This window comes from Diospyros lotus, chromosome 9, assembly GCF_014633365.1.
Source record: "Diospyros lotus cultivar Yz01 chromosome 9, ASM1463336v1, whole genome shotgun sequence".
NCBI classification, from domain to species: domain Eukaryota; kingdom Viridiplantae; phylum Streptophyta; class Magnoliopsida; order Ericales; family Ebenaceae; genus Diospyros; species Diospyros lotus.
Genome location: NC_068346.1, coordinates 37839839 through 37864986, shown reverse-complemented (window position 1 = coordinate 37864986; position 25148 = coordinate 37839839). Strand labels below are relative to the sequence as shown.

Below are 25148 nucleotides of genomic sequence, written 5' to 3'. Positions count from 1 at the left end.
GATCACACCTCTTTAGTCCTATAACAACCGAGTAGCAGTAGCTTTTTGCTAGCCTCTCGTGCCTACAGTAGCTGTGGAGGGATTGGTAGGTGCTCTAGGGTCGACTCCTCAAAACCCAAGCCTCCAAATCTTCAAAACCCTAGCTGGTTTGGAGTTGAAACTCCCTGCAGAGGCTTCTGTCTTCAAAATGCTGAAAAAAGTCCCTTAAGTGGCTGGGAGACCCTTTATTTATAGCAGACCTCAAGCTTCCAAGGGAAGCCAACTTCTATCTCTTCAAGCTTCCAAGAGAAGCCAACTCCCATTTTGCAAATAACTCCCCCTAAAAATCACTAATCTTTAGGAACTCCAACAAAATACTTGATCTTACAAAAAGACACCCCAAAATTAACTTACACCAAAATATACCCCCAAAAGCTGAAAATTACCAAAATACCCTGTTGAAGTATTTGCCTAAGGATTATACATATGGTCACGGGAGAGAAAGGTCGAAGAGAAGGAATTATATTAAAACTTCTAGAAGACCGGTAGTTAGAGATTGTAATGGTAACCGCTATGTGTATAAGGCGGTTACTGAGGTTATTGTCCTTATATTTCTCGCCCTCTATAGTCTATAAATAAAGGGTCCGAGAGGTCTCATTCTCTCCTTAATCAATTTTCATTTCTATCTTGAGAAAGAGTATGTGCTGTGTGTATGTGCGAGAGAGGAAAGTATTCATTACTTTGTAATCTTTGGGTAGGGCAGCTTGATAATAGGGCTGTGATTGAAATCAGTGCATGTAATCTTGGTTTTCTATTTTGAAGATAGTGAAGATCGAGATCATCCTAGTCTGGATGTAGGTTCTTTGTTAGGAGTTCGGAACTAGGATAAATTCTCTTGTCTTGTTTGTGAGTGCTTTGTTTTGTGTTGTTTCTTGTATCCTGCTTTCTGTCCTATTCTTGTGTGAGAGATTGTATCCATCTTGAGGGAGATTTGAGTGTGAGGGTAGACGGCAATTGTCACAACATACCCCTATCCAATTAGAGAAAACACATGAAAATAAAAACTATGTACATGATTGCATCATTAGGTCAAATAAGCTAGTCCACTAGAGATTGATTGACGAGAAGCAATTTCTTAGCCAGTTCAGTGTCACCAGTTCTCTTACTTATAAATCTCTTTGTCTTGGATGCATAAGTGCCCTGCCAGGAGGGAATTGTTTTTATCACCTGATGACTTTTGGGTGAATCCATGAACCAATGAGTAGAATTCATTGAAATGGAAGTTAGCAAGGTGACCAAGATTAATCAACACAAGTTGTTCCAGGACTAGAATTTAGCTTCGACTTGGGGTGCATGATCTATTAGATGGTCAGGATGAAGAACCTTGTTCTCATTTTTTTATTATGTCTACCAGCATTTTAAGTTTCTAGGTTAACTGGCCCTTTGATTAACATTTCCAGGTTTGCAAGGAATATAAATACAAATAGGAGAATGGTTTTAACTCTGTTGTTCATGTTGTTATTATGACTAATGTGTTTTGGCTGCCAAGAACTGGTGACTTAAAGGTTAATTCACTGGGGAAAAACAAAATACAGAACCCATTCCTTCCAACTGTTGGATATATGAAGCGAAGTTAGCAATCTCGTGTTACACTAGTTGAAAATTGTAGGTCTTGGCCTGCCTAAAAAACTTGTTTCGACTCTGAATCAATGATGATGACAAGCAGTCAGTATTCTGATGAGAATTTAATAATATTTCATCTTAGCTCTGTTTGACTGAAGTTCTTACATTTTAAAAGCTATATTACATTACTTTATTGTTTCATTTTGCTATCTTTTTTTGAGGTAATGGCTGGTTGACTGTATACTTTTCTGAACTGCTCTACACATAAAACTCCTTTAGAAATTCTTTCTTCCCTGATCATGCCCTGATCTGTTGTGTTGATGAACTCATTTTGGCCTTTCATCAGGATTATGTTAACAACTGGAGGGAGACAGCTCTGATTCTGACATCTGTTCTGTTTCTGGCTGCTGGAATATGGTTTATAGGTAATCTAATTATCAATTTCTACTTCTCAGAATCAGGAATTGCCAGAGGTTAAAACACCTGTGCATTAAATAGCATGTTCATGGGTAATTTGGCAATTTCTATTCATAATCTGATGAACCCTACAGTTAACAATTTGTTGACACTAATCATATATGGATGCCATCTTGACATAAAAGTAAAAATTAAAATTATTATGGACAGAATATTATAGACAGCATGCAAAAATGTTACAGACAGAATGAATGAAGTAAGAGGGAAATAAAATTCTATTAGCAGTCTATAGTTTCAGATATATCCTGTCAGTGGTATTTTTGCACGCTGAACCTAAAATAGTGATGGTTTATTAACCCTAACCTTTACCTCCTCAAAATTATGGATTATGAACAAGAGTAATGAGAAGGATAAGGTCAGTTGAAGGCCTTTTGAGTGGTGGGCGAGGAACTAGTGCTGGAACTGTAACAGCTAAGAAGGGAGAGAGGAAAGACAGTTTAGGTGAAGAGAGATAGGTAGTCCAGGAGAAGAGAGCATTAGTGCAGAATTTCTGAGTCAGGGCAGCTGGGAGCTCTATAGGCATGTTGCAATCATCAATGAAGGTTTGCAGTTTGCACCCATATTTACAGTTGAGAGACCAGATGAGAGCTGACACCAAGGACATGGAAATGTCAGTATGGTGATTGCATGTTGATACTGGGAAGGGGCATCTGTACTGGGGCAATGGCATTTTTATTGCTAGATTCTAGAGTTTGTGCTGTTGCAACCAAGGCAGACGTGGATTGTGCTTTTCTTTCACATTTGAACTCTCTATGAATCGGGTAAGGTAAGGATTCTCTCTAGAATGGATGATCCGTCCTTGACAAACCCTTAACTCTAGCTTCCACTCCATGAAGGCCTGATGGTCATGCCCAAAGTGATCCTAGGCCTTGCCTTAGCTTAGGTTGATGGAGCCATTGGAGCTGTTGAAGCCACTGAAAACATAGGAGCAATGGAAGATACAGGAGCCCCACAGCAGCCTCTACGAGTAGAGTGGCCTCTAGGGGCTGTCAAGTATGTGCGGAGATTGATCATATTCCACAGTTATGATGAGTAGGTAGTACTCCAATGGAGATTTCTTGGGGCTAAGCTGAGGGGTTCCTCAAAGCCTAAAGATCTCATGCCAAGGAGATAGTAGGCCCTGCTTCAGCCGAAGTTGTCATTTCTCATAAATTGACCCAAATTTATCAAATTGTGAGTTTTGAATTCTTCGGGATGTCACACTGGAAATCGAGAGGTGGGCCTTTGCTGCAGAGGGTTGCACTGCCGAAGCTAATCAGTAGATGGCCAATGCTGAGGCGGAGGCCATCACTAAACGGAGCAGGATGAGCCAGGCAGTGGAGCTGTATGCTGCCATTGAGGCCAAGATCACTGGATAGAGCATTGGCTAGCACATATTGAAGATATAGAAGCGACTTGGGCATTCCTAGTACGTCTGCAAGAGCAGCCTTTAGGAGCCATCAAGTATGCATGCAGATCTCATTCCAAGGAGTGTAGCTCTTGGTGATGATTTGAGGAAGAGAATCGCTGTGGTTGAGCTGAGAGATGCTGCCAATGCCTCAACTTGGTCGAATCAGTCAGTACGGCAGAGCGAATTATTAGCATTTGGGTAGTTCAGGGACATGATGAACCTTGTAATTGAATCATTCATGCAGTTATGCTCGTTCCAAAGCCAAGAGGGAGTGGCTGTGAAGCCTCTCGGTGTAATTAGTACCGAAAGGGATATATTATACCCAATTCTTGCTGCCCCTGTTCCGCAATTGTTGAATTTACCGGGTTCTAACGTGTCCACCTCTTGCGCAATCCTGGGCAATCATCATCTTTCTCAAGAAAATTAGTTGGTCACACTGATTATCCTAAGTCCAGCGAACGAGTCACCTGCATATATAGTAAATGAAATGGTGGTCTATGTTATAATGTTTCCAATTATACTTGTGCAGGGATCTTCCTTGAGAGTGTGGATCGATTTAATGAAGATAGTGAACATGATCGGGTCACGACAGTAGACAGGGCAGCAAGCACAACACCATTGCTGGAAGAAAGAGCAGAAACTTGCAGGGAGCCGTGAAAGTAATTTGCCCAAATACGCTAAGGTCTGGTCCCAACACGTATTTATTTCATGTACATGCATATATAAATGGTTTGAGGCTTTTCTCTTCTGTAAATAATCGTACCGAGTGGCTACCTTTCAGAACAATTAATGCATTCAGATGGGATATATCAGGTTGGAGTCATGGTCCAATAAATTGTGAATATTGTATTTGGATTAGACAGTTAATTCAGGGTTAATCTTCGGTAATCTGTAAGCAGTCTCAACTGCTAAATCCAGCCTTGCGTAAATGGTTGGGTTATTCATGGCAAACTCAATTACATATATGAGGTCTATTATTATCAAATAATATTGACGCGGCATGTGTGTGTGTGTGTGTGTAAAAGCATTGCATGCCCTTTAACACTCAAAACATGTTTCATGCATACATATATTATTATTATTATTATTATTATTATTATTATTATTATCTCTTAATTTGTTGGAACGTTTGAAATTAAGCAATGACACCACATGCACCAACTAACATCAGCAATATTTAATGCTCATACTGGCTGGCTTGACGGGTGATGATGACAGCACAGCAGCCTCATCATCTTCTTCTGCTCGGCCATCGATCTCTTCTTCTTCTTGATCATCAGCAAGCAGCCATCATCACCCTAGCTCGATCGGTCGTGCTCGGTCAGTGCTTCAAGTGAAGTGATGTTGTGTTGAAGGTCTCTCAATCAGAACACCCAAATGAGTTTCACAACACACAATCCCAAATAAGTCTCACTCGGTACAGGTACATAGTAGTTGCATTATATATACATAAATGACTCACTTGGTTAAACCCATTCTTCTCTATATCTATTCAAGTAAGCATTAGATTGCTTTTAAAGCATAGGTTGAGCGGTCAGACAAGCGATATGTTAAGTTCGCACTGGTGGGTCGTGAGTTTGATTCTCGTTCTGCATAGCTTAGCAAAATCTTACATTTGTGATTTATCTTATCTGTCGAAATTGAGGGTACGAAAGACAGGAATCGCACAAGGATGGTCATCCTAAGTGAGCATTAAATTGAAAGAAACAAATTAATAGCTAGGGGATGAATATCATATCCATCAAAGAAGGTGAAAGATTTTGAAATAGCTAAACCCAACAGCTGATTCCAAGAATGAAGAAGAAGCAATACAGAGAAGAATAGGGAGAATGAAACAAAATTGAGATCCTTTCTGATGATGCGGAGCCGATCACCTTCTTCTGTCTCGGACCAAGTACCTGCAAAAAGGGTGGGGACTGTAGAGCCTGTCCTCTATTTATAGATGTCCGTTAGCCTTTCCCTTAGGAGATAAGATATATTTCAAAAAGAGATGTTGATCCCCTTTCCATGGGGAGAAAAGATAATCTTCCCTAATAGAGATAATTCTTGAGATATTTAAAGATATCATTGGTTGACTTAATCTTCCTCTTTATCTCTTTCTAGTTCAAAATCATAATAAAGATTATAAAGATAAGCGGAGCTCCTAAGTCTTGACACGTGGCGATCGCATATTGGCCTTTACTGGCACACATGGCTCCGAGTTAATGGTAACCTCCCAGGGGTAGCACAGTAAAATTGCCCCCTGTAAATATTCCCTCATCACTTGCCCCCTACTTCTTGAGCTGATCGAGTAAGGAGGTTGGGCAGCTGAAGGAGTAGTTGTCACTGTTTTTCTGAGCCTCTGTAAAAAAATTCTGCTAAAAACTTGGGTTAGCAGTCTCGGATGCTGAATTCGCTTCTTAAGTCTCCCGGTGCCTTTTCAGTCTTCCCATGCAAAGGGTGATTAGGTCGCTCGAGGTGATAGTGACGTTCGAGAATTTTCCTGTAGTAGAAAATGGGCCAGCTCTTAAATTAGTACATATATATTTTTATTGTTATTTTTGGCCTAGGGCCGAGGCTATGCTAGTCGAGGCCGCATTCCTCATCTTCGGGGGCCGCTGGCCGAGGTTGTGGTAGCCAAGGCCGCTTGCCTTATCTTCGAGGCCGCTGGCCGAGGCTGTGTGCCTTGTCTTCGGGGGCCACTGGCCGAGGCTATGGTGGCCGAGGCCGCGTGCCTGATCTTCGGGGTTGCTAGCCGAGGCTGCGTGCCTCGTCCTCGGGGGCCGCTGGCTGAGGCTGTGGGGGCCGAGGCCGCTTGCCTTATCTTTGGGGCCGTTTGGCCGAAGCTGTGTTGGTCGAGGCTGCGTACCTTGCCTTCGGGGCCGTTGGCCGAAGCTGTGTTGGTCGAGGCCGCACGCCTTGCCTTCGGGGTCGTTGGCCGAAGCTGTGTTGGTTGAGGCTGCACGCCTTGCCTTCGGGGCCGTTGGCTGAGGCTATGGTCCCCTTTGGTCTTCGTTTGGCGAAGGTTCGTAGATTTCGAACTGATGCCTTTTGGTCTTCATTTGGCGGAGGTTCGTAGTCTCCGAACTGGTGCCTTAATTAGTAGGGGCGGTCCCCTTTGGTCTTCATTTGGCGGAGTTTCATAGCCTCCGAACTGATGCCTTAATTAGTAGGGGTGGTCCCCTTTGAACCTTCGGTTTTGAGTTGTCAAGAGTTCGAGGATCATAAGTGATCCTTTGTTTTTGAGTGTTCGGGGGTTCGGGGCCCCCCGAGGATCATATCTGATCCTTTGTTTTTGAGTGTTCGGGGGTTCGAGGCCCCCTAAGGATCACATCTGATCCTTTACTTTTGCGTTGTCGAGGCATTTCAGACCCTCGGTCTTCATATGCACATGCTGGCTTGGATTGTAGTTGATGACGGGATTTTAAAGAATATCCATATTTTATTTTCGGCAAAATGCCTACTTCCACAATCCGAAATAACATCCATATTTTGTTTTCACGGTTCGGCTTGATGCCTACATCCGCAATCAGAGATAATGTTCATATTTTGCCTTCACGGTTCGGTCTTGATGCCTACGTCCGTATTCCGAAATACTGCTTGTATTTTGTCTTCGCGGTTCGGCGAAATGCCTACGTCCGCAATCCAGAATAATATTCATATTTTATTTTCGCGGTTCGGTCTTGATGCCTACGTCCGCGATAGCCATCTCTACCGTCTTGTCATGCAAAGATGCATCCTACTAACCATTGGCTATCTCTTTGAGGGTTCGGAGCTAGCCCAATTTGGCCCTTGCTGCCGTCATGGAATAAAACCCCATGGGTAGAAAAAGATGCTATGCTTATTGGAAAAGCCCTTTATTGACGTTGTAGCCCAAAAGATAAGCCAAAAAAATATAATGTATACAGCATGAACAAAATCAAGCTTCATCATCTTGAGGTTTTTGACCTCAACAAGTGCAATTAATAAGCAACGGTGATAAACAAACACATAGACTCAATGGATTAGAAAAATTAGCAGTACCTTGCTGCCGTGAAACTTCATCCACTAATTCTGCTTGTCTTTTTTTCTAGCCTCTAAAAGGTTTTATTTTAACATAAAGCCGCATAGGATGGCAAAATCAAGCCTCATAGGATCTATAAAATAAGATGAACATCTTCTTTCTCCTGGATTACCGCTCCCAATTTCTTCTTCCATTTTTTCGGAAGCCGTTAATGAGGTCACATAAGAGCCAAGCTTATGGGAAAACAGCGAAAATTGACACATACAAAAATTGATCTTTACACACATAAATTAATAGTTGATACGCATAGTGCCTCCAACTATTTTTTTCTCCTTTTATGTAACAGTAATCGATGTATAAATATTAAACCAGGAAGCATACCGTTAATGAGGCCACATACATGAAACCTTTTCTTTCCCACTCAATCTGATTGTGCTTCAAGTGGCTTGAGATTATACTTGGCAGACAAAAAGAAAAACGAGGCCCCACGGTGGGCGCCAATTGATGATGCGGAGCCGATCACCTTCTTCTGTCTCGGACCAAGTACATGCAAAAAGGGTGGGGACTGTAGAGCCTGTCCTCTATTTATAGATGTCCGTTAGCCTTTCCCTTAGGAGATAAGATATATTTCAAAAAGAGATGTTGATCCCCTTTCCATGGGGAGAAAAGATAATCTTCCCTAATAGAGATAATTCTTGAGATATTTAAAGATATCATTGGTTGACTTAATCTTCCTCTTTTTCTCTTTCTAGTTCAAAATCATAATAAAGATTATAAAGATAAGCGGAGCTCCTAAGTCTTGACACATGGCGATCGCATATTGGCCTTTACTAGCACACATGGCTCCGAGTTAATGGTAACCTCCCAGGGGTAGTACAGTAAAATTGACCCCTGTAAATATTCCCTCATCACTTTCTGTTGAAGAACTGAAAACAGTAATTGATTCAAAGGAAGCGACCAAACTCGCTGTTTGTACAACTTTTCTAGAGAATCAACTAATTCTGTGTGTGTGTGTGTTACAACACATAACAAACTTAATGAAAACAGTTAAATTTAAACTATCACAAGTTGACTTGTAACCAAGTTAGGTAGCTAATTAACGTACGTACTCTCATCAAAATATGAAATTCTTTTCTTTTTAAACAACATACACTACATGTATGTGCATATCGTCCCCAATTAAGTCAACTTATTGCTGTTAGTTGGCCAACTGTAAGATCATATTGGGATAGAGGTGAGTGGGTTTAAGCAAGGTAAGTTGTTGGATTTAATTGCATAAAAATAAAATAAAATAAAATTGAGATGAGTTGTAATTATAATTATTTAATAAAACATTTAAATTAGCAAATGTATCAAAATATAGAATTGAGTTTTGAGTCTTTTTAACACATCTAACTAACATAAATCGAGTTTAAAAGTGAAAATTTACTAAATAGCTTATTTACTAATTAAAATTGCATTGAACTCATCTGGCATCATGAAATTTAAACACAATGGGCCATTATATAAATAGTGAAGGGAGTGGGGCGGGGGTTGGTGTCCATATACTGATACGGAGACTGTACATTTGGTTGCGACGGCGAGAGGGTTTGGCTTGGTCAGCCTCAAAATCTTAATAATCTGATGGATATATATATATATATATATGCATAAATATGATGATGTGTTCTCATCATCATCATCATCGTTCTCATCATCATCATCATCATGATCATCATATATATATATATATATATGTAGCCATCATTTTATTATCACCGATATTAACCCTAAACCTCAAAGAAGATCGATCGAGATCATCAGGAACTACACGTACTATACTTCACTTGAGGGTTAGCGTACATACTTGGACTACTGGCCTGGTTCTGATTGTTCCCACAAAGCTAAGCCAAGTTGGAAGCCTTTCTTTGACATTTTCACCTAACCCTACCTAGAAAATGCATACATATTAATTATATGATGATGATGGAAGGTTGCCCTGGCCGCCACTCTTGATCAAAATTGGTGACAATTACAAGTCAATATTGTGGTGGTGGTGGTGGTGGTGGTGGGCATTTTTTCAGCACTGGCTGGCTTAAGCAGTACTAGCTATTACTTGAACTTGGTGTGTCAACGATGGAGGACTGCCCTCTCTCTCTCTCTCTCTATATATATATATATATATAATTAAATTAAATTAAATTAATTGTCACGCACCTAACCTAACATGCACAATAGTGTGCCTAAGTAGGCTTGCAAGTTTTAGCTTTGACTTGCTAGTTGATTTCTCTTTCGTGGGACATGGATCCATATATAATCAAAGGCATGAACAATATATATATATATATATATATAATCCCCCGCGAATTATTGCCTGGGTAGATCCAAAAATGAATTGACATTTGCAGCCAGCCAATAATTTTTCATTCTTGATTCTTTGGTAGAATATGATCATGTTCAACCACCTCTCATTTGCAACCGAATGAAGTCAAAATTGCACTGCATGACCATTAATTGTTGTTTAAATTTGAATTTCTCTATCAATCAAATTAAGCCCTTATCTTTATTCACAAATGAATTTAACCCCAGTAGTCCACACGCACGTCGACAAGCTTAATAATTAGTTAGTAGAATTGAACAAATTAATACGAATGCATGCATGTTCCCCCACCCCACCCAGACATGCATGACAAAAGCTAGCTATAGTAATAAAATGAATTAGCTAGCTAGTAGAGAAAGTGGAATAATGAAAACCAAAAAAAAATAAAAATCAAGATATATATATTTGTGAGAGAGGCTTGTGGGAAATAATAGTGTTGTCGGTGACATGGTGTCAGTATCATGCATGTCACAAACAAATTAATCTGATATATATATGTACGCACATATAAACTATATATGACTAACACTAATTAACAGAAGGCCGGATTAAAACTTACCCCTTTTAATTTATTCAAAGGGCCCGTATATAATTGACAACAATTAATATAATTAATAGGGTGGAGAGAGGGCCGGGGTGCAAATTAACCCAGCTATCTATCTAGCTAAATCTTCGGCTGTGCTGTGGCCTGTGGGCAAATTTAAAGTAGTCCACCGCCTTGTTGGGTACAAATGAATTTATAAGAGTCGTCTAATTGCATTCAATGATTGAAAGTCGCATTTTACGAGTTTCCAACCTCCACCACCACGTACGTGACTGATCATCAGGTCACATCCATCCATCCATCCGTCTCTAATTAATATTCATTTCAACAACGATATATAATTGATATTTAATTAATTGTATAAACAATGACATATATATATATATATAGAAGCATGACCACCACTATACTATATATAATCAATTTGAGTTCTAGTTTTTATATTTTAAATCAACAAATACATATACAAATATATATATATATATACATGCATGAACCCATTAAATATATATATATATGTTTTCCGGCCGGGTCTTTGGATTAATTGGAAGCTGATGAGATCGTCAGTCCCAGCTTCCATTTGTGATTGTATATTACTTGAAACATTCTTTTACTTGCATTACAAGACACATTATTATTTGGTGTGATACACACACACACACATCTTATAATTAATTAATTAATTAGCTACCAATATTTAAAGACTCAAAAGAAAGACTAGTACGTAGTTGATACTAACTTATGGAGAGCACGCTTACATTGACATGAATGATCTATCATATATATGGTTGGTAGGTGGAAACACAACAGTAGAAAAAATGAGAGAAGAAAGAAATTAATTCAATCTTGTGCTGCATATATATATATATATATATATGTGCACTTAATTTCCTAAAAGTGTTAAAGACTTTTAAAATAGTATAATTTCTGAAGGTGGAATATATATATATATAATTGGTGGTGTATATATATATATATATATATATATATAGTCCCTAACTCTTTGATTTTACTGCCTAAAAGTTAAAAAAAGGGGTAGCAGTGAGAGGCAACTGATATTTGATTCTTCCTGCTCCGGCTGGCTGCAAGCATGGTGCACTCCTTTTTACTTAATAATAATAATAATAATAATAATAATAATAAACAAAATCTCTCTCTACACTTTATAATTACTCGTCTGTCTGTTTGAGTAATAAATTAATTAAGGTGTTCATTAAATAATAGAAATACGTACGTAGCCTCTTCACTTCTCAAAATCTACTAGTTATATAAATTGCAGCAAAAATTAAGGAAAACTTTAAATAATAATAATAATAATAAAATTAATATTGGAACTAGCCATCCATTGATACGTAAATAATAAGTTGTTTTCATGAGGTGACTTCCCAATTTTGTCCATTTAGTATTAAGATGCACCCACTCTACACCCCGCAGTTTGTCACTACACAAATTCCACATCCCAACACACACACACACAACTTATCCAATAAATAATAATCTATAGAAAAATAATACGCTATTGCTAAGATATATTAATAAATTTATTTAATTAAAAAAATTATTGTTTGATCGTTCAACCTGCAATAAAAAAAAATAATCAGACAATACAAAAAACTCCTCGTGAATATTTTGATGCTTAAGTTAGACATGAAAAATATAAAAAATTATAAAAATAATTACGAATAAGTAATTATTTTTGAATTTTTAAATAATATTAATTCTGTGTAGCAATAATTAAAAAAAAAGGCAGCGTGGCTGGCTCCCAAGACCCAAGTGATGAATCCATTGAAATGGGCCGGAGAGGGACAAAAATCAGAGTTGATATGATATTAACTTATATTGTGTGACAAGTAATAATTAAATTAGAGGTGAAAGAGACGGGCGGGGTGACTTATAATAATGACTAATATTTGGCCAAGCTAAGAGGTAGAGGTAGAGGTAGAGGTAGAGGTCCCCTTCTAATTTTGTCCATTTACCATGCACCCTTACCAATAATAATAATAATTCTCACACCAACCAATTCTGACTTAATTGCCCGCAAGGCATGCAAATGACATTATTCAAATTAATTAGACGTGCGACACATTGAAAATTAATGGAAATACAAATTAATTATTTTATTTTCTTAATTAATTACCCTTTTCAAAGTTTTAAAATATAATAATAATAATAATAATTAACTACTACGTACATAATTATATATATAGCATTTTATTATATTATAATATCTTTGGTGGGTTTTTTTTGGTCAACATCCGACCGATCGATCGAATCACTTAGCTTAATAATGTTGCATGCATTGGCCATTGAGGATGACTTGTACCACTTAACTACTGCCACGTCTCTTCTTTCATGCTTCTATGTGTTTTTTTCCTCGTGATATTTCCCCTGCAAATAATTAATTCGCATCCGACGTCGTACGGTTGCTCCATTTTCTACACTCTTCTATTACAGATTTTATTAGAGGCGTCACATCAATTTAATTCCAGATTAAATAAAATAATTTACAAGGTACGTACGTATAATGGATGCAAAAATTAAATTAATTAAGAGCTTGCTTGTATAATAATTCATTTTATATATATATATATATTGGGATAAATATGGTTGCGTTGCGTCTCATATATATATATATATATAACTAATTAAGGTGTCACCAAATATATATATATATATATGTTTTGATTAATAAATTATAGAAGCATGTTAATTAGTATTTTTTCTTTTTTTTTATATATATCAACGTGTCATCTTAATTATATACATGTAGTTCATTTGTACATGCTTAATTAATATAATTATTATAAGAATTAATAAACTACAACTATATATATATCATATATCATTTTGTTGGATGGCAAAAAAGTAGTATTTTAAATTCATTTAATATTACAAAATATATATATATTTTTAAAAAAGCTGGACCGTACGTACGTATGTGATTATTATGTGAACTCAAATAATTAATTTGCATATAAAGCTATAAGGGAGGAGGCTGATTGAAAGGGGGGGGTTGGTTGGTGCGTGCATTAAATACACCTACTTTGGCTCGGGCCAGCACTTGATATATACATATATATATATATGCACATGCATAGATAGACTGATAGATTGATAGGAGTTCTATTTTCTTCGTTTTTTTCCTTATAAAAGGCGCTATTCTATTCCAATTGGGTTTCTCTCCATAACAGCCTTCCATTTCAGAGCCAGCCAGCCAGCCAGCCAGAGAGATATATAGATAGGTAGATAGGAGGGCAAAATTATACCAAGTCCGTCCGTCCGTCCGGCCGGCCGGCTTGCTAGCTAAATATATATATATATATATACTGTGCAGCAGCAGGTCAGGTCAGGTCCTTCCTGGATCTCGCGTACCTAACTTTTTGGTACTGTGAATTTGCTCACACAGGAGGAGGAGGAGGAGATGATGAAGACGACGATGATGGTAGATCCCCGGTTTCTTCTGGGGTTTTTCGTGTCTTTGTTGGGCTTTGTTCTCTTGTACACCTCAACCAGCAGGAAGAAGAAGAAGAACAGACCATCTTTCAATTCCCCGACCACCCAAGAAAGCTACAAGACCACCTCTTTCAGTAATCCTTCTCCTCCCACCACCGACGTCATTATTGTCGGAGCCGGCGTCGCCGGTGCCGCCCTCGCTTACACTCTCGCCAAAGTAACTCTCTCTCTCTCTCTCTCTCTCTCTCTCTGAAAAAGTTATCTTTTCGAGTTCCTCGATTAAACTATTGGCTGTCAAGAACTTGTGGAAAATCAACAACTTCAATACAAAAACAAATAAAAAAGGTGTGCTCATGTAACTCAATTAATGTTTTTTGATTCTACATACATGTGCGTGTGTGTATATATATATATATATATATATATGCTTGTGCAAATTAACTTGCCTATAATTAAATATGTTGTATCGTTCATTTCAATCCAACTCATCAATATATATATATATATATATCATCTATTATTTAATTTGAATTTGGGAAAAAGAGAGAATGGAGCAAATAAAATAACAAAGGCTTACTTCTGCTTCTTGTTTCCCTAGCAGGGGCGTGATTGCAAAGTCAAGCCCGCATATTCATGTTAAAGGAAATTTGACTTATATAGTTGGATTTGGGACGCCACCCTGTGACTCATGACAAGAACAGTAGTAGTAAATATATGTTGTTTATTTCTTTATTTTTGCTGAAAGAGTAGTAAATATAAATATATATATATATTGTTGATTTGGGGAGATGCCCATAGCAACGTATGAATTAACGAGGGAAAATGCTAGAAAGTTCGACGGGTTTATTGAAAGGAGGCAAAAAGACTATTTTGCCCCCATGCCTTGCTCTCTTCCTTCTCCTCCCATGGATTCCCCTCTGCTCTACGAGTCTCCCCTGTCATGGCCGTCGCCTCGTTTCGTCTTCGTCGTCTTGTCTCACCTTGTTGATAGTCGCTGTATCGACTGTCGGCGAGGTGAGGCGGCAATGGTAGAGAGGCAACAGAGACGAGACGAGACGACTGTAGCGAGGCACGGCGAAGAGGCGAGATGGCGGCCATGGCAGGGGAGACGCGTAGAGTAGGAGGGGCAGTGGCCCAGTTTGTAAATTTACAAAGAGGACGGGGCAAAATCGTCTTTTTATCTCCTTTATATGAGTCGCTCGATAGGCCTGTAGAGCCCGTAGAACAACTCATTAATGAGCTTGATTTTGTAACGACTCATTAATGAACTTGATTTTGTATGGGTTATAGGCTTATAGCAATTGCAGCAGTTAGGTAGCTTGCTGTCATCAGCCAATTAAATTCATTTAAGTAATTATTATTAGAAGTGTTTATTTCTCGGGTTCGGAGCAGGACGGCCGGCGAGTGCACGTAATAGAGAGGGACTTGACTGAACCGGATAGAATTGTCGGGGAACTTCTGCAGCCAGGAGGTTACTTGAAATTAATGGAGTTGGGTCTTCAGGGTAAGTGCGTACGTACGTGCATACATAATAATTATATATTATTAATATTATATGAATGAATTAATAATTAACTTAAACTGAATGAATATATATATATTTATATATGCAGATTGTGTGGATAAGATCGACGCGCAGCGAGTGGTTGGATATGCTTTGTACAAGGATGGTAGAAATGCAAAACTGCCTTACCCCTTGGAAAAATTCCATTCTGATGTGGCCGGCAGAAGCTTTCACAACGGCCGCTTCATCCAGCGCTTGAGGCACAAAGCTGCCTCTCTTCCCAAGTATGTATACCTCTAATCCCGATCAGTCAGTTGCCAGCAGCCAGCTGCTTCTTCTTCTTCTTCTTGCATGTTTTAATTAATTAATTAATTTGATTATACATAGATAGATACTTAATTGAAACTACTACTACGTACTGCAGTGTAACACTGGAAGAAGGAACTGTAACATCTCTGGTGGAAGAAAACGGGACTGTAAAGGGAGTGCAGTATAAGAGAAAGAACGGGCAAGAGGAGGAATTCAAAGCCGCCTACGCACCTCTTACAATTGTTTGCGATGGTTGCTTTTCCAATTTGAGGCGCTCCCTAGTCTGCAATCCCAAGGTACAAATATTGATTTGTATAAATCGATCAGTTAGTGATCAATCTTGGTATATCAATTAATTAATAATTAATCAATCTTGGCTTCTCTCTCGATCGATTGAATATCAATCGGCGGGATGCGTGCAGGTGGACGTGCCTTCTTGTTTCGTTGGGTTGGTGCTGGAGAATTGTCAGCTGCCGTTCTCAAATCACGGCCACGTTATTCTGGCAGATCCCTCGCCCATCTTGTTCTATCCCATCAGTAGCACCGAGATTCGCTGTCTGGTTGATGTGCCTGGCCAAAAGGTGCCTTCCATTTCCAACGGCGACATGGCTACGTACTTGAAGACGGTGGTGGCTCCTCAGGTGCCACCTCAACTGCACGACGCCTTCGTAGCGGCTATCGACAAAGGGAACATAAAGACGATGCCCAACCGGAGCATGCCGGCAGCTCCTCATCCCACTCCGGGCGCGCTTCTGATGGGAGACGCCTTCAACATGCGGCACCCCTTGACCGGCGGAGGCATGACCGTGGCTCTGTCGGACATCGTGGTGCTAAGGGATCTTCTCAGGCCAATACGGGACCTCAACGACGGGGCCGCCCTGTGCAGCTATCTGGAATCCTTCTACACCTTGCGGAAGCCGGTGGCGTCCACCATAAACACCCTGGCGGGGGCGCTCTACAAGGTGTTCTGCGCGTCGCCAGACCAGGCAAGGCAAGAAATGCGCAGGGCCTGCTTCGATTATCTGAGCCTGGGGGGAATATGTTCCAAGGGGCCGGTGTCGCTGCTTTCGGGGCTCAACCCTCGGCCCCTGACGCTGGTTATGCATTTCTTCGCGGTGGCTATATATGGGGTGGGGCGGTTGTTGGTGCCGTTTCCATGGCCCAAGCGAGTATGGCTGGGAGCCAGACTGATATCGGGCGCGTCGGCCATCATTTTTCCAATTATAAAGGCCGAGGGAGTCAGGCAGATGTTCTTCCCTGCGATGGTTCCCGCATATCACAGAGCATGGAGCAAGAGCAGGAGCAAGACCTCCTCCTCCTCCTCCCCCCTACAGTAACTAAACTAATAAAAATTAATACTAATTAATAATTTTGGCATTCCTGCCTCAAATCATGCTGGACAATCAATATATATTAAGAAAATAAATGATATATATATAAATCAAAAAAGGATCAATGCAAATAGGTAGCTAGCTAGGTACGAGGTCGGTCTAATGGGTCCATGTCTCATCAATCTCTCTCTCTCTCTCTCTCTCTAAACTATAATAATATATACTATATATCATTAAGTTTCTTAAACAAATCAAGTGTAGATAATTAATAATTTATATATACATGATGCATGGATCCATGTTTTCTAGCTAGCCAGCCATTTATATATGTATCAACAAAATGCGTTTGTGTTGTACGCTTGGAATATGAATTAATACTTATATGATGATGAATTGTTGTTTGGTGATATGGGCATGGCACAGCACTAGTAAGAATGCAAGGCTCCATCCATGACAATTGAGCACTCCATAATTAACTTTCTCTTTCGAAAAGAAAAAATAACTAAAATTTGACCATATGATGACATGTATTAATTAATTATTTGCAATACCTTTTTCTTTTTTGATATTGAAATTTTTGTAATATTGATGAGCATTAAGGCCCAGGTCCATTAACGATGCTAAAGCTCAAAGGGTCGGCCCCACCAACGAGAGGGCATGAAGACCAAAAACAAAGAAGGCCTCACACTCTAGGCTTGGAAACTCTCTCCCGAACACCCTCTTGGAAAGCTTCAACGAGAGAGGTAAAACACCTCTCCAGGGAAGGTCTCAACATAAAGCAATTCCATGAAACTAGCTAGGGATTTTCATTATTAACCTTCTCAAGGTAAGCCACTTTTATCTAATCCTGCAATTTCTTCTATGACTTTTGTTGGAAGAATCAAACTTACCTAGTTAACACAGCAGAAATAGGATCAAGTGATTGAATCACTGATATGAAACGAAATTACAATGGAAATCGTTCGTATCCACAACCTAAATGCCTCACACAACACAAAAAAATCTTGGAATTGGTTTTTGTCGAGACTCGACAGAAAACTTAGGGTTTTGCTTAAGCAATCACAAAATATTTGATGGTCTGAATGGAAACAAACATTCACAGTGCTGGAATCAAAAAATATAAATGCAGAGAAACAAAAATAAGAACAGAGACACAAGAGTTTTTACCGTGGTTCACCTCAAACTGAGGCTACATCCACGTTGAGCTCGAAAAAGAAGAGCTCACTGCACTATGAGATGAAAATCGGATTACACGCTCATAAACCCTCACAAACAAAGCCCTCTAACAATCAATGGTTCGAGAACACAAAACTGCCGATCAATCACTTAATACAGATTAAAGGCAAACCTATCGAACCACAAAAGCTATACAGACATGTACAGAAAAAAATTAGGGAACAAACCAGAGAGAACCCTAGCCAAAAAGCGAGAGCCTTCAACCCGCAAGAACCAACCCGATAGAAAACCCCTTTCTGATTTTTCTTTCGTCTTTTCTGCCTCTCCCAGTTCACATCTCGAGGCAGCAATTAAAAGCGATCAAGAGCGGCTGGGATTGCGCCTCAAAACGTGTGGATGAATGGACTAGATCAAATCGTGCAAGCACGATTATAATCCCAACAGAAAACGACAGAGGAGCAGGAGAGCAGGAGATGATCGGGCAATGGTTGAGGGAGCATAATCAGGCGCCAGCTGAGGGTCAGCTGATGGTTGCCACGTGCAGCCATCCAGCAGCTGCCAAATGGCAGCACGCGGTTGCTGCACGTGGTCTTCCAGTCAGCATAGTGTAACGACACCGTTTGGAGCTTCACAATTTAACAATCTCCACCTTGAAGCACCAAACAGAAAAGTGAAATCCAAACATCATAACAAATGCAGCATGCTACAATTCTCTCTTTCATGGCTCTGGTTGATAAGATCAACCAACACCCACATGCAACAGGTCCAAGCAATGCTTGAACTTTGTTGCATTTAGTAACTTTGTACCCATATCAGCAGGGTTATTTTCTGTAGGCACTTTAAGTATAGATATAGTGCCATTAGCAACCAAATCTCTAATATAATAATACCTGACATCCACGTGCTTGGTGCGTTCATGATAGACTGGATTTTTGGTCAAGTGAATCGCATTTTGACTGTCTGAGTATACCACAGACTTACCTTGGAGCAGTTGGATTTCCTGGAGGATATCTTGAAGCCACACTGCCTCTTTAACAGTATCAGTTACTGCTACATATTCAGCCTCAGTGGAAGACAGAGCAACCAGAGGCTGCAGTTGTGATTTCCAGCTGATGCAATTTCCACCTAAGGTGAAATATAAAGCAGTAGTGGACTTACGAGAGTCTCTATCCCCTGCAAAGTCAGAATCTACATACCCAACAAGATCAAGAGAATTAAATCTTTTCTTGTAACTTAATCCAACATTAACTGATCCATGTATATATCTCAATAAATATTTAAGAGCATCCCAGTGAGGTTTACCCCGGTTGGACATGAATCTGCTGAGGGTTGAAATAGCATAGGCTAAATCAGGCCTTGTGCTAATCATAGCATACATGATGGTTCCAATAGTATTAGCATATGGAACACTTTCCATTTTAATGATTTCAGAGTTGGACATAGGGCATTGAGATTTAGTTAAAACAAAATGTCCAGCTAATGGGACACTCACTGGCTTGCAATTTTGCATGCCAAACCTTTTCACAGATTTCATCAAGTAGTCATTTTGATGAACCTTTAAGATGAAATTTTTTCTATCCCTTTCTATTGTCATTCCTAGAATTTTCTTAGCTGAACCTAAGTCTTTCATGTCAAAACTTGTGTTGAGCATCTGTTTTAATTTATTTATCTTTGACTTAGACTTGCTAATTAACAGAATGTCATCAACATATAACAATAGATAAATGGGACCATTTGAGAGAATAAAATAGAAACAATTATCATATTTACTCCTTACAAACCCAATTCCTAAAATAAAATTATCAAACTTTTTATACCATTGTCTTGGGGATTGTTTTAGCCATAAAGGGATTTCTTTAGTAAACAAACATGCTCAGGTTTGTTTGAGTCAATATATCCAGCAGGTTGTATCATGTAAATTTTCTCTAAATCTCCATGTAAAAAAGTTGTTTTAACATCTAATTGTTCTAATTCAAGATCAAATTGAACAACCACAGACAGCATCATGCGAATGGTTTTGAATTTTACTACAGGGGAGAAAATTTCAGTGTAGTCTATTCCTTCTCTCTGAGTAAACCCCTTTGCCACTAATCTTGCATTATACCTAATAGGGTCAGTGAGAGTTATGCCTTCCTTTAGCTTATACAACCATTTACACTGGATTAACTTCTGTTTTTGAGGTCTAGGCACTAACTCCCAGGTGCCATTAATTTTAAGTGAGGCCATTTCCTCATCCATGGCCTGCTGCCACTTAACACTTTCCTTAGAGCTGACAGCCTCCTCATATGTAGAAGGCTCACTGCTCCTTAATTCCAGACCTACCACAAGGGCACAAAACACTAGATCCGAATAGGCATACCTGGCAGGGGGTCTTGAAACCCTCCTGCTTCTATCTCGGGCTGGATGATAATCACTGAGATCTTGGGTGGGGCTAAAATGCTCCACCTCAATCTCAAATTCTCTTTCTTGTTCCTCTTGATCATCATCATGATCAGAGGTTTGGTTTTCATGAGGGTTTGGAACATCTTCTAGGTTGGATTCTGTTGGAGCAGCTGGAAGAGAACCTTTTGCTTGCTCTACCTCAATTTGAGACCCTCCTAGAATAATAAAATCATCTGGGTTACTATTATTGTTGGTTTCTTCAGGATTTATGATTTTACATGGGAAAATGGCTTCATTAAATATGACATCTCTGCTGATAATAATTTTTATCCCACCAGATTGTCTTTCCCATAATCTAAAGCCTTTGGTCCCCTCTTGGTAACCAACGAACACACACTTAATGGACCTAGCATCTAACTTACCTTCTGATTTGTGAGCATACGCTTCACAACCAAACACCCTTAGCTAATCTAGATTTATTTTTCTATTGGTCCATTTTTCTTCAGGACATTTTAGATTTAAGGCAGTGGAAGGGCTTCTATTTACCAAATAGGCTGCTGTAGACAAGGCCTCCCCTCAAAAAGACTTTGGCATATTAGAGGTGAACAAGAGGCATCTAACTTTTTCAAGAAGAGTTCGGTTCATCCTCTCAGCTACCCCATTTTGTTGGGGTGTATACCTCACAGTCCTATGCCTAAGAATACCTTGGGTATTACAGAATTCATCAAACTCTTTGTTACAAAATTCTAGACCATTGTCTGTCCTTAAGGTTTTAATCTTTCTATCTATTTGATTTTCAATTAAGTTCTTCCAAGTCTTAAACTTCTCTAGGGTCTGGTCTTTAGATTTTAAAAGAAAAACCCAAACATTCCTAGTGAAAGCATCAATAATAGAGAGAAAGTATCTGTTACCACCATGAGTAGGGACCTGAGAAGGCCCCCATAAATCAGCATGTATATACTCTAGGCATACCTTCGCCAGGTGGGTTCCCTTATGGAAACCCAGCCTATGTTGCTTGCCTAGGACATATGGCTCACAAAAGTCGAGGGACCCCACTGGCACTGAACCAAGGTAGCCTTGGTTAGACAGTGCCTTAAGACCTTTTAGGCTTATATGGAAGTGTCTCAAGTGCCATAATTCTGTCTTATCAGATTTTACTATGCATGCAGAATTAATAATATCAGAAGGGAAATAACAGCCATCCAACACATATAATCCATTTTTCTTAGCTTCAATTAGTATTAGATCATCTCCCTTAAACACATGCATGGATCCATTTTCTGCCTTATAGGAGAATCCTAGTTCATCTAATGTGCCAAGAGATATTAGATTCCTTTTTAGATCAGGAACATATCTTACCTCAGTTAATGTTCTAATTTTGTTGTCATGCAATCTGAGAGATATGTTTCCTATACCTTTAATCCTACAAGATTGGTTATTACCCATAAACACTGTTCCTGATTCTCTTTTATCAAATTTTTGAAACCAATCAATGTTAGGGCACATATGAAAGGAACAACCGGAATCCATGATCCATTCATTATCAATAGAAACATTTGAAACAGTAAGTACCTCAGCTAAGCAATTTGAATTATTTGGATTAGCATTTATGTTTCCCCCTTGCTTTTGTTTCTTAATAAAGTCATAACAGTATTTTTTGATGTGTCATTCTTTCCCATAGTGATAGCATTTCCATTTTTGCTTACCCCTTTTATCTTTCTTCTTACCCTTTTGCCCTGACCCAATGGTTTGATCATTATTATTTGCAAAGTGTTTTTTCTCATTCTTACTCTTTACAAATAGGTTATTTCCAGATTTCTTAGATGTTCCCAATTCTAGTTCTCTAGCCTTAATGCCTGAAATAACAAGGTCTAATGTAGGTACTATGCCAGTATATCTTAATGCATGTTTAACAACATCATAATCTTCAGGCAATGCATTTAATAAAATCATAGCTTCACTCGAGTCTCCTAAAGCTTGATCAGTACCCCTAAGTAGCAATGCAAGTTTAGTGAATTCATCTATATTCTCATCCATTGTCTTAGATGTACTCATTTTAGTATTAAATAACATGCCTTTCAGATATACTAAGTTAGGTGCAGTAATGACAGAAAATAAAGCATCTAATTTATTCCATAGCTCTAAGGGAGTAGTCATACCATCCACTTTGCGGATCACGCTGTCACCTAGATGGAGGAAGATCAGATTAAAGGCTTCCTCCCTGATTTCCTCTGTTCTTGCAAGCTGGTTTGCTAACCATTTGCGATCGTCTGTCTCAAGTGCTATAAGCACTTTATGATGAGAGAGTAATACTCTCATCTTTTTCTTCCAGCTTCCAAAGTCTCCTTTTCCATCAAATATACCGATCTCAAATCGGGTAGAGTTCATCTTCGTATTGCACGAAGGTAACCTAAAAGGGCTCTATTCACTGAAATGAATCAATACAGCAAACACCCGCTGACACGGACTCTATCAGAGAACCCTAGATATTGAAGAACGATTGGCCTTACAGAAAACCCTAGAAGCTGAACTTAAAGTGGATCTGATACCACTGTTGAGACTCGACAGAAAACTTAGGGTTTTGCTTAAGCAATCACAAAATATTTGATGGTCTGAATGGAAACAAACATTCATAGTGCTGAAATCAAAAAATATAAACGCATAGAAACAAAAAAAAGAACAGAGACACAAGAGTTTTTACCGTGGTTCACCTCAAACTGAGGCTACATCCACGTTGAGCTCGAGAGAAAAGAGCTCACTGCACTATGAGATGAAAATCGGATTACACGCTCATAAACCCTCACAAACAAAGCCCTCTAACAATCAATGGTTCGAGAACACAAAACTGTCGATCAATCACTTAATACAGATTAAAGGCAAACCTATCGAACCACAAAAGCTATACAGACATGTACAGAAAAGAATTAGGGAACAAACCAGAGAGAACCCTAGCCAAAAGGCGAGAGCCTTCAACCCACAAGAACCAACCCGATAGAAAACCCCTTTCTGATTTTTCTTTCGTCTTTTTTGCCTCTCCCAGTTCACATCTCGAGGCAGCAATTAAAAGCGATCAAGAGCGGCTGGGATTGCGCCTCAAAAAGTGTGGATGAATGGACCAGATCAAATCGTGCAAGCACGATTATAATCCCAACAGAAAACGGAAGAGGAGCAGGAGAACAGGAGATGATCGGGCAATGGTTGAGGGAGCATAATCAGGCGCCAGCTGAGGGTCAGCTGATGGTTGCCACGTGCAGCCATCCAGCGGCTGCCAAATGGCAGCACGCGGTTGCTGCACGTGGCCTTCCAGTCAGCATAGTGTAACGACACCGTTTGGAGCTTCACAATTTAACAATTTTGAGAGTAATTTCTCCATCCCCGTTTTCTTCGTTCTTATTTTTGCATACAGTTTTTTTTGCTATAGTTTACCTGTGCGAGTAAACTGCCCACTTCCTCTAGATTTGGGCTGGACTTGGAATCTGTTACAGGTGGATCGACCCAGGTACACAACCTGAATTTACTATATCTCCCACTCGCACATAATGGGTTCACTTACCCATATACTCTCATTTCTCTATATATTCTACATAGGCAAATAGGCTGTGAGACCAGTATACTCTTTTCTTCTAGAGCTCATTGCTATACAATTGTTAGATATATATAGCAGATCCATTATTCAAGTAGAGTCTGTATATTATATCCCAGAACTATCAAGTCACATTTATTTATATTTAGATCTCAATTTGACTTATCACTTTTTAATAAAATTTGTATTCACATTTATAATTCAACGAATAACTATAATTGGTCGACCTGTGAATACATTCAAATATGACACTCAAATAGATATTTCCTTCCTCCTGAAATCTTTCCATCATAATTCAATTGCTTTACTAGATATGCTCCATCCAACCAGATCATATATGGTTTTTGGTATCATTCCAAGATAGTTGCACCGAATCATAACTTCAAGAAATAGTTAAAGGTTAATAGGTATTTTATGAGATTCTTATGACCTCAAGGGTCTCATATAACTAAAAGAAGAGATCCATATCTTTTGTTATCATGTTTTGGTTGAACTTTGCACACATAATATGAAACACGTGCTATTGTATTATTCTCCTTTTCCCATTGAGCGTATGTCTCATCTTATATAAATATCGTACAGGTGATAGTTCAAATACACTTAGTATCTAACTTGAGTTCACAACTCTACTTTTCACATATCTATTAAGCAAGACTCCCATCTGACACTCTTAAAAAGCTAAGGTGATAAACAAATCTTCTCCTTTTAACTATCCTTTATAGTCTTATCTTGATAACTCATCAAGGTGATTTTGTTTTAAGTTTGAACTCTCATTAGCTTGCCTTGTGATATGTTTAAAACTTATCTTTCATTTATATACCACTTAGTCATAGATGTGGTTGCTTGTGTGAGAAAGCCAACCATCTGTTCGACAGACCTTTAATAATTGCACTCAGCAATATACATGAAGCATTGTATATATGTGTATGCATTATAACTTTGGGTATTAAACACAATTAACATTAAAAAAAATATGAATCATTTATTAACATAAACTAGTGGTGAGCCCGTGTGATACATGGGAGAATTTAATTTAAAAATAAAAAAATAAATTTT

At 38.9% G+C, this 25148-nt stretch overlaps 2 protein-coding genes across 4 annotated transcripts in view; both read left to right on the top strand.

Moving 5' to 3' along the window:
- LOC127810566 (probable sphingolipid transporter spinster homolog 2) overlaps nt 1–4842 on the top strand; it is a 45422-nt gene extending 40580 nt beyond the window's left edge. The window contains exons 15-17 of one of the 2 annotated variants that reach the window (XM_052350106.1): nt 1949–2027; nt 3999–4151; nt 4688–4842. In XM_052350106.1, coding sequence (XP_052206066.1) covers nt 1949–2027; nt 3999–4126 — 207 coding nt within the window. In that variant the 3' untranslated portion in view covers nt 4127–4151; nt 4688–4842. Of the gene's footprint in view, nt 1–1948; nt 2028–3998; nt 4152–4250; nt 4358–4687 lie in introns of those variants that run through there. The other variant, XM_052350105.1, reaches the window with a different exon arrangement.
- Nucleotides 4843–13441: 8599 nt separating this feature from the next.
- On the top strand, nt 13442–17358 carry LOC127809901 (squalene monooxygenase SE1-like). Of its 2 annotated transcripts, XM_052349071.1 has the most exons (6): nt 13442–13596; nt 13761–14024; nt 15200–15311; nt 15421–15595; nt 15736–15916; nt 16043–17358. In XM_052349071.1, the coding sequence occupies exons 2-6, from the start codon at nt 13776–13778 to the stop codon at nt 16955–16957; spliced, it is 1632 nt and encodes a 543-aa protein (XP_052205031.1). In that variant the 5' UTR covers nt 13442–13596; nt 13761–13775; the 3' UTR covers nt 16958–17358. The 2 variants fall into 2 exon arrangements, with proteins under 2 accessions (XP_052205031.1, XP_052205030.1); XM_052349070.1 differs by having other exon boundaries at nt 13457–14024.
- Nucleotides 17359–25148: the final 7790 nt, after the last annotated feature.

What these genes read in the sequence shown, in the direction of transcription:
- LOC127809901 (XM_052349071.1), top strand. Translation starts at nt 13,776, where the DNA reads ATGATGAAGACGACGATGATGGTAGATCCCCGGTTTCTTCTGGGGTTT. An exon ending in AATGGAGTTGGGTCTTCAGG is followed by an intron (nt 15,312 to 15,420) that starts GTAAGTGCGTAC and finishes TTATATATGCAG; the next exon opens with ATTGTGTGGATAAGATCGAC. An exon ending in CCCTAGTCTGCAATCCCAAG is followed by an intron (nt 15,917 to 16,042) that starts GTACAAATATTG and finishes GGATGCGTGCAG; the next exon opens with GTGGACGTGCCTTCTTGTTT.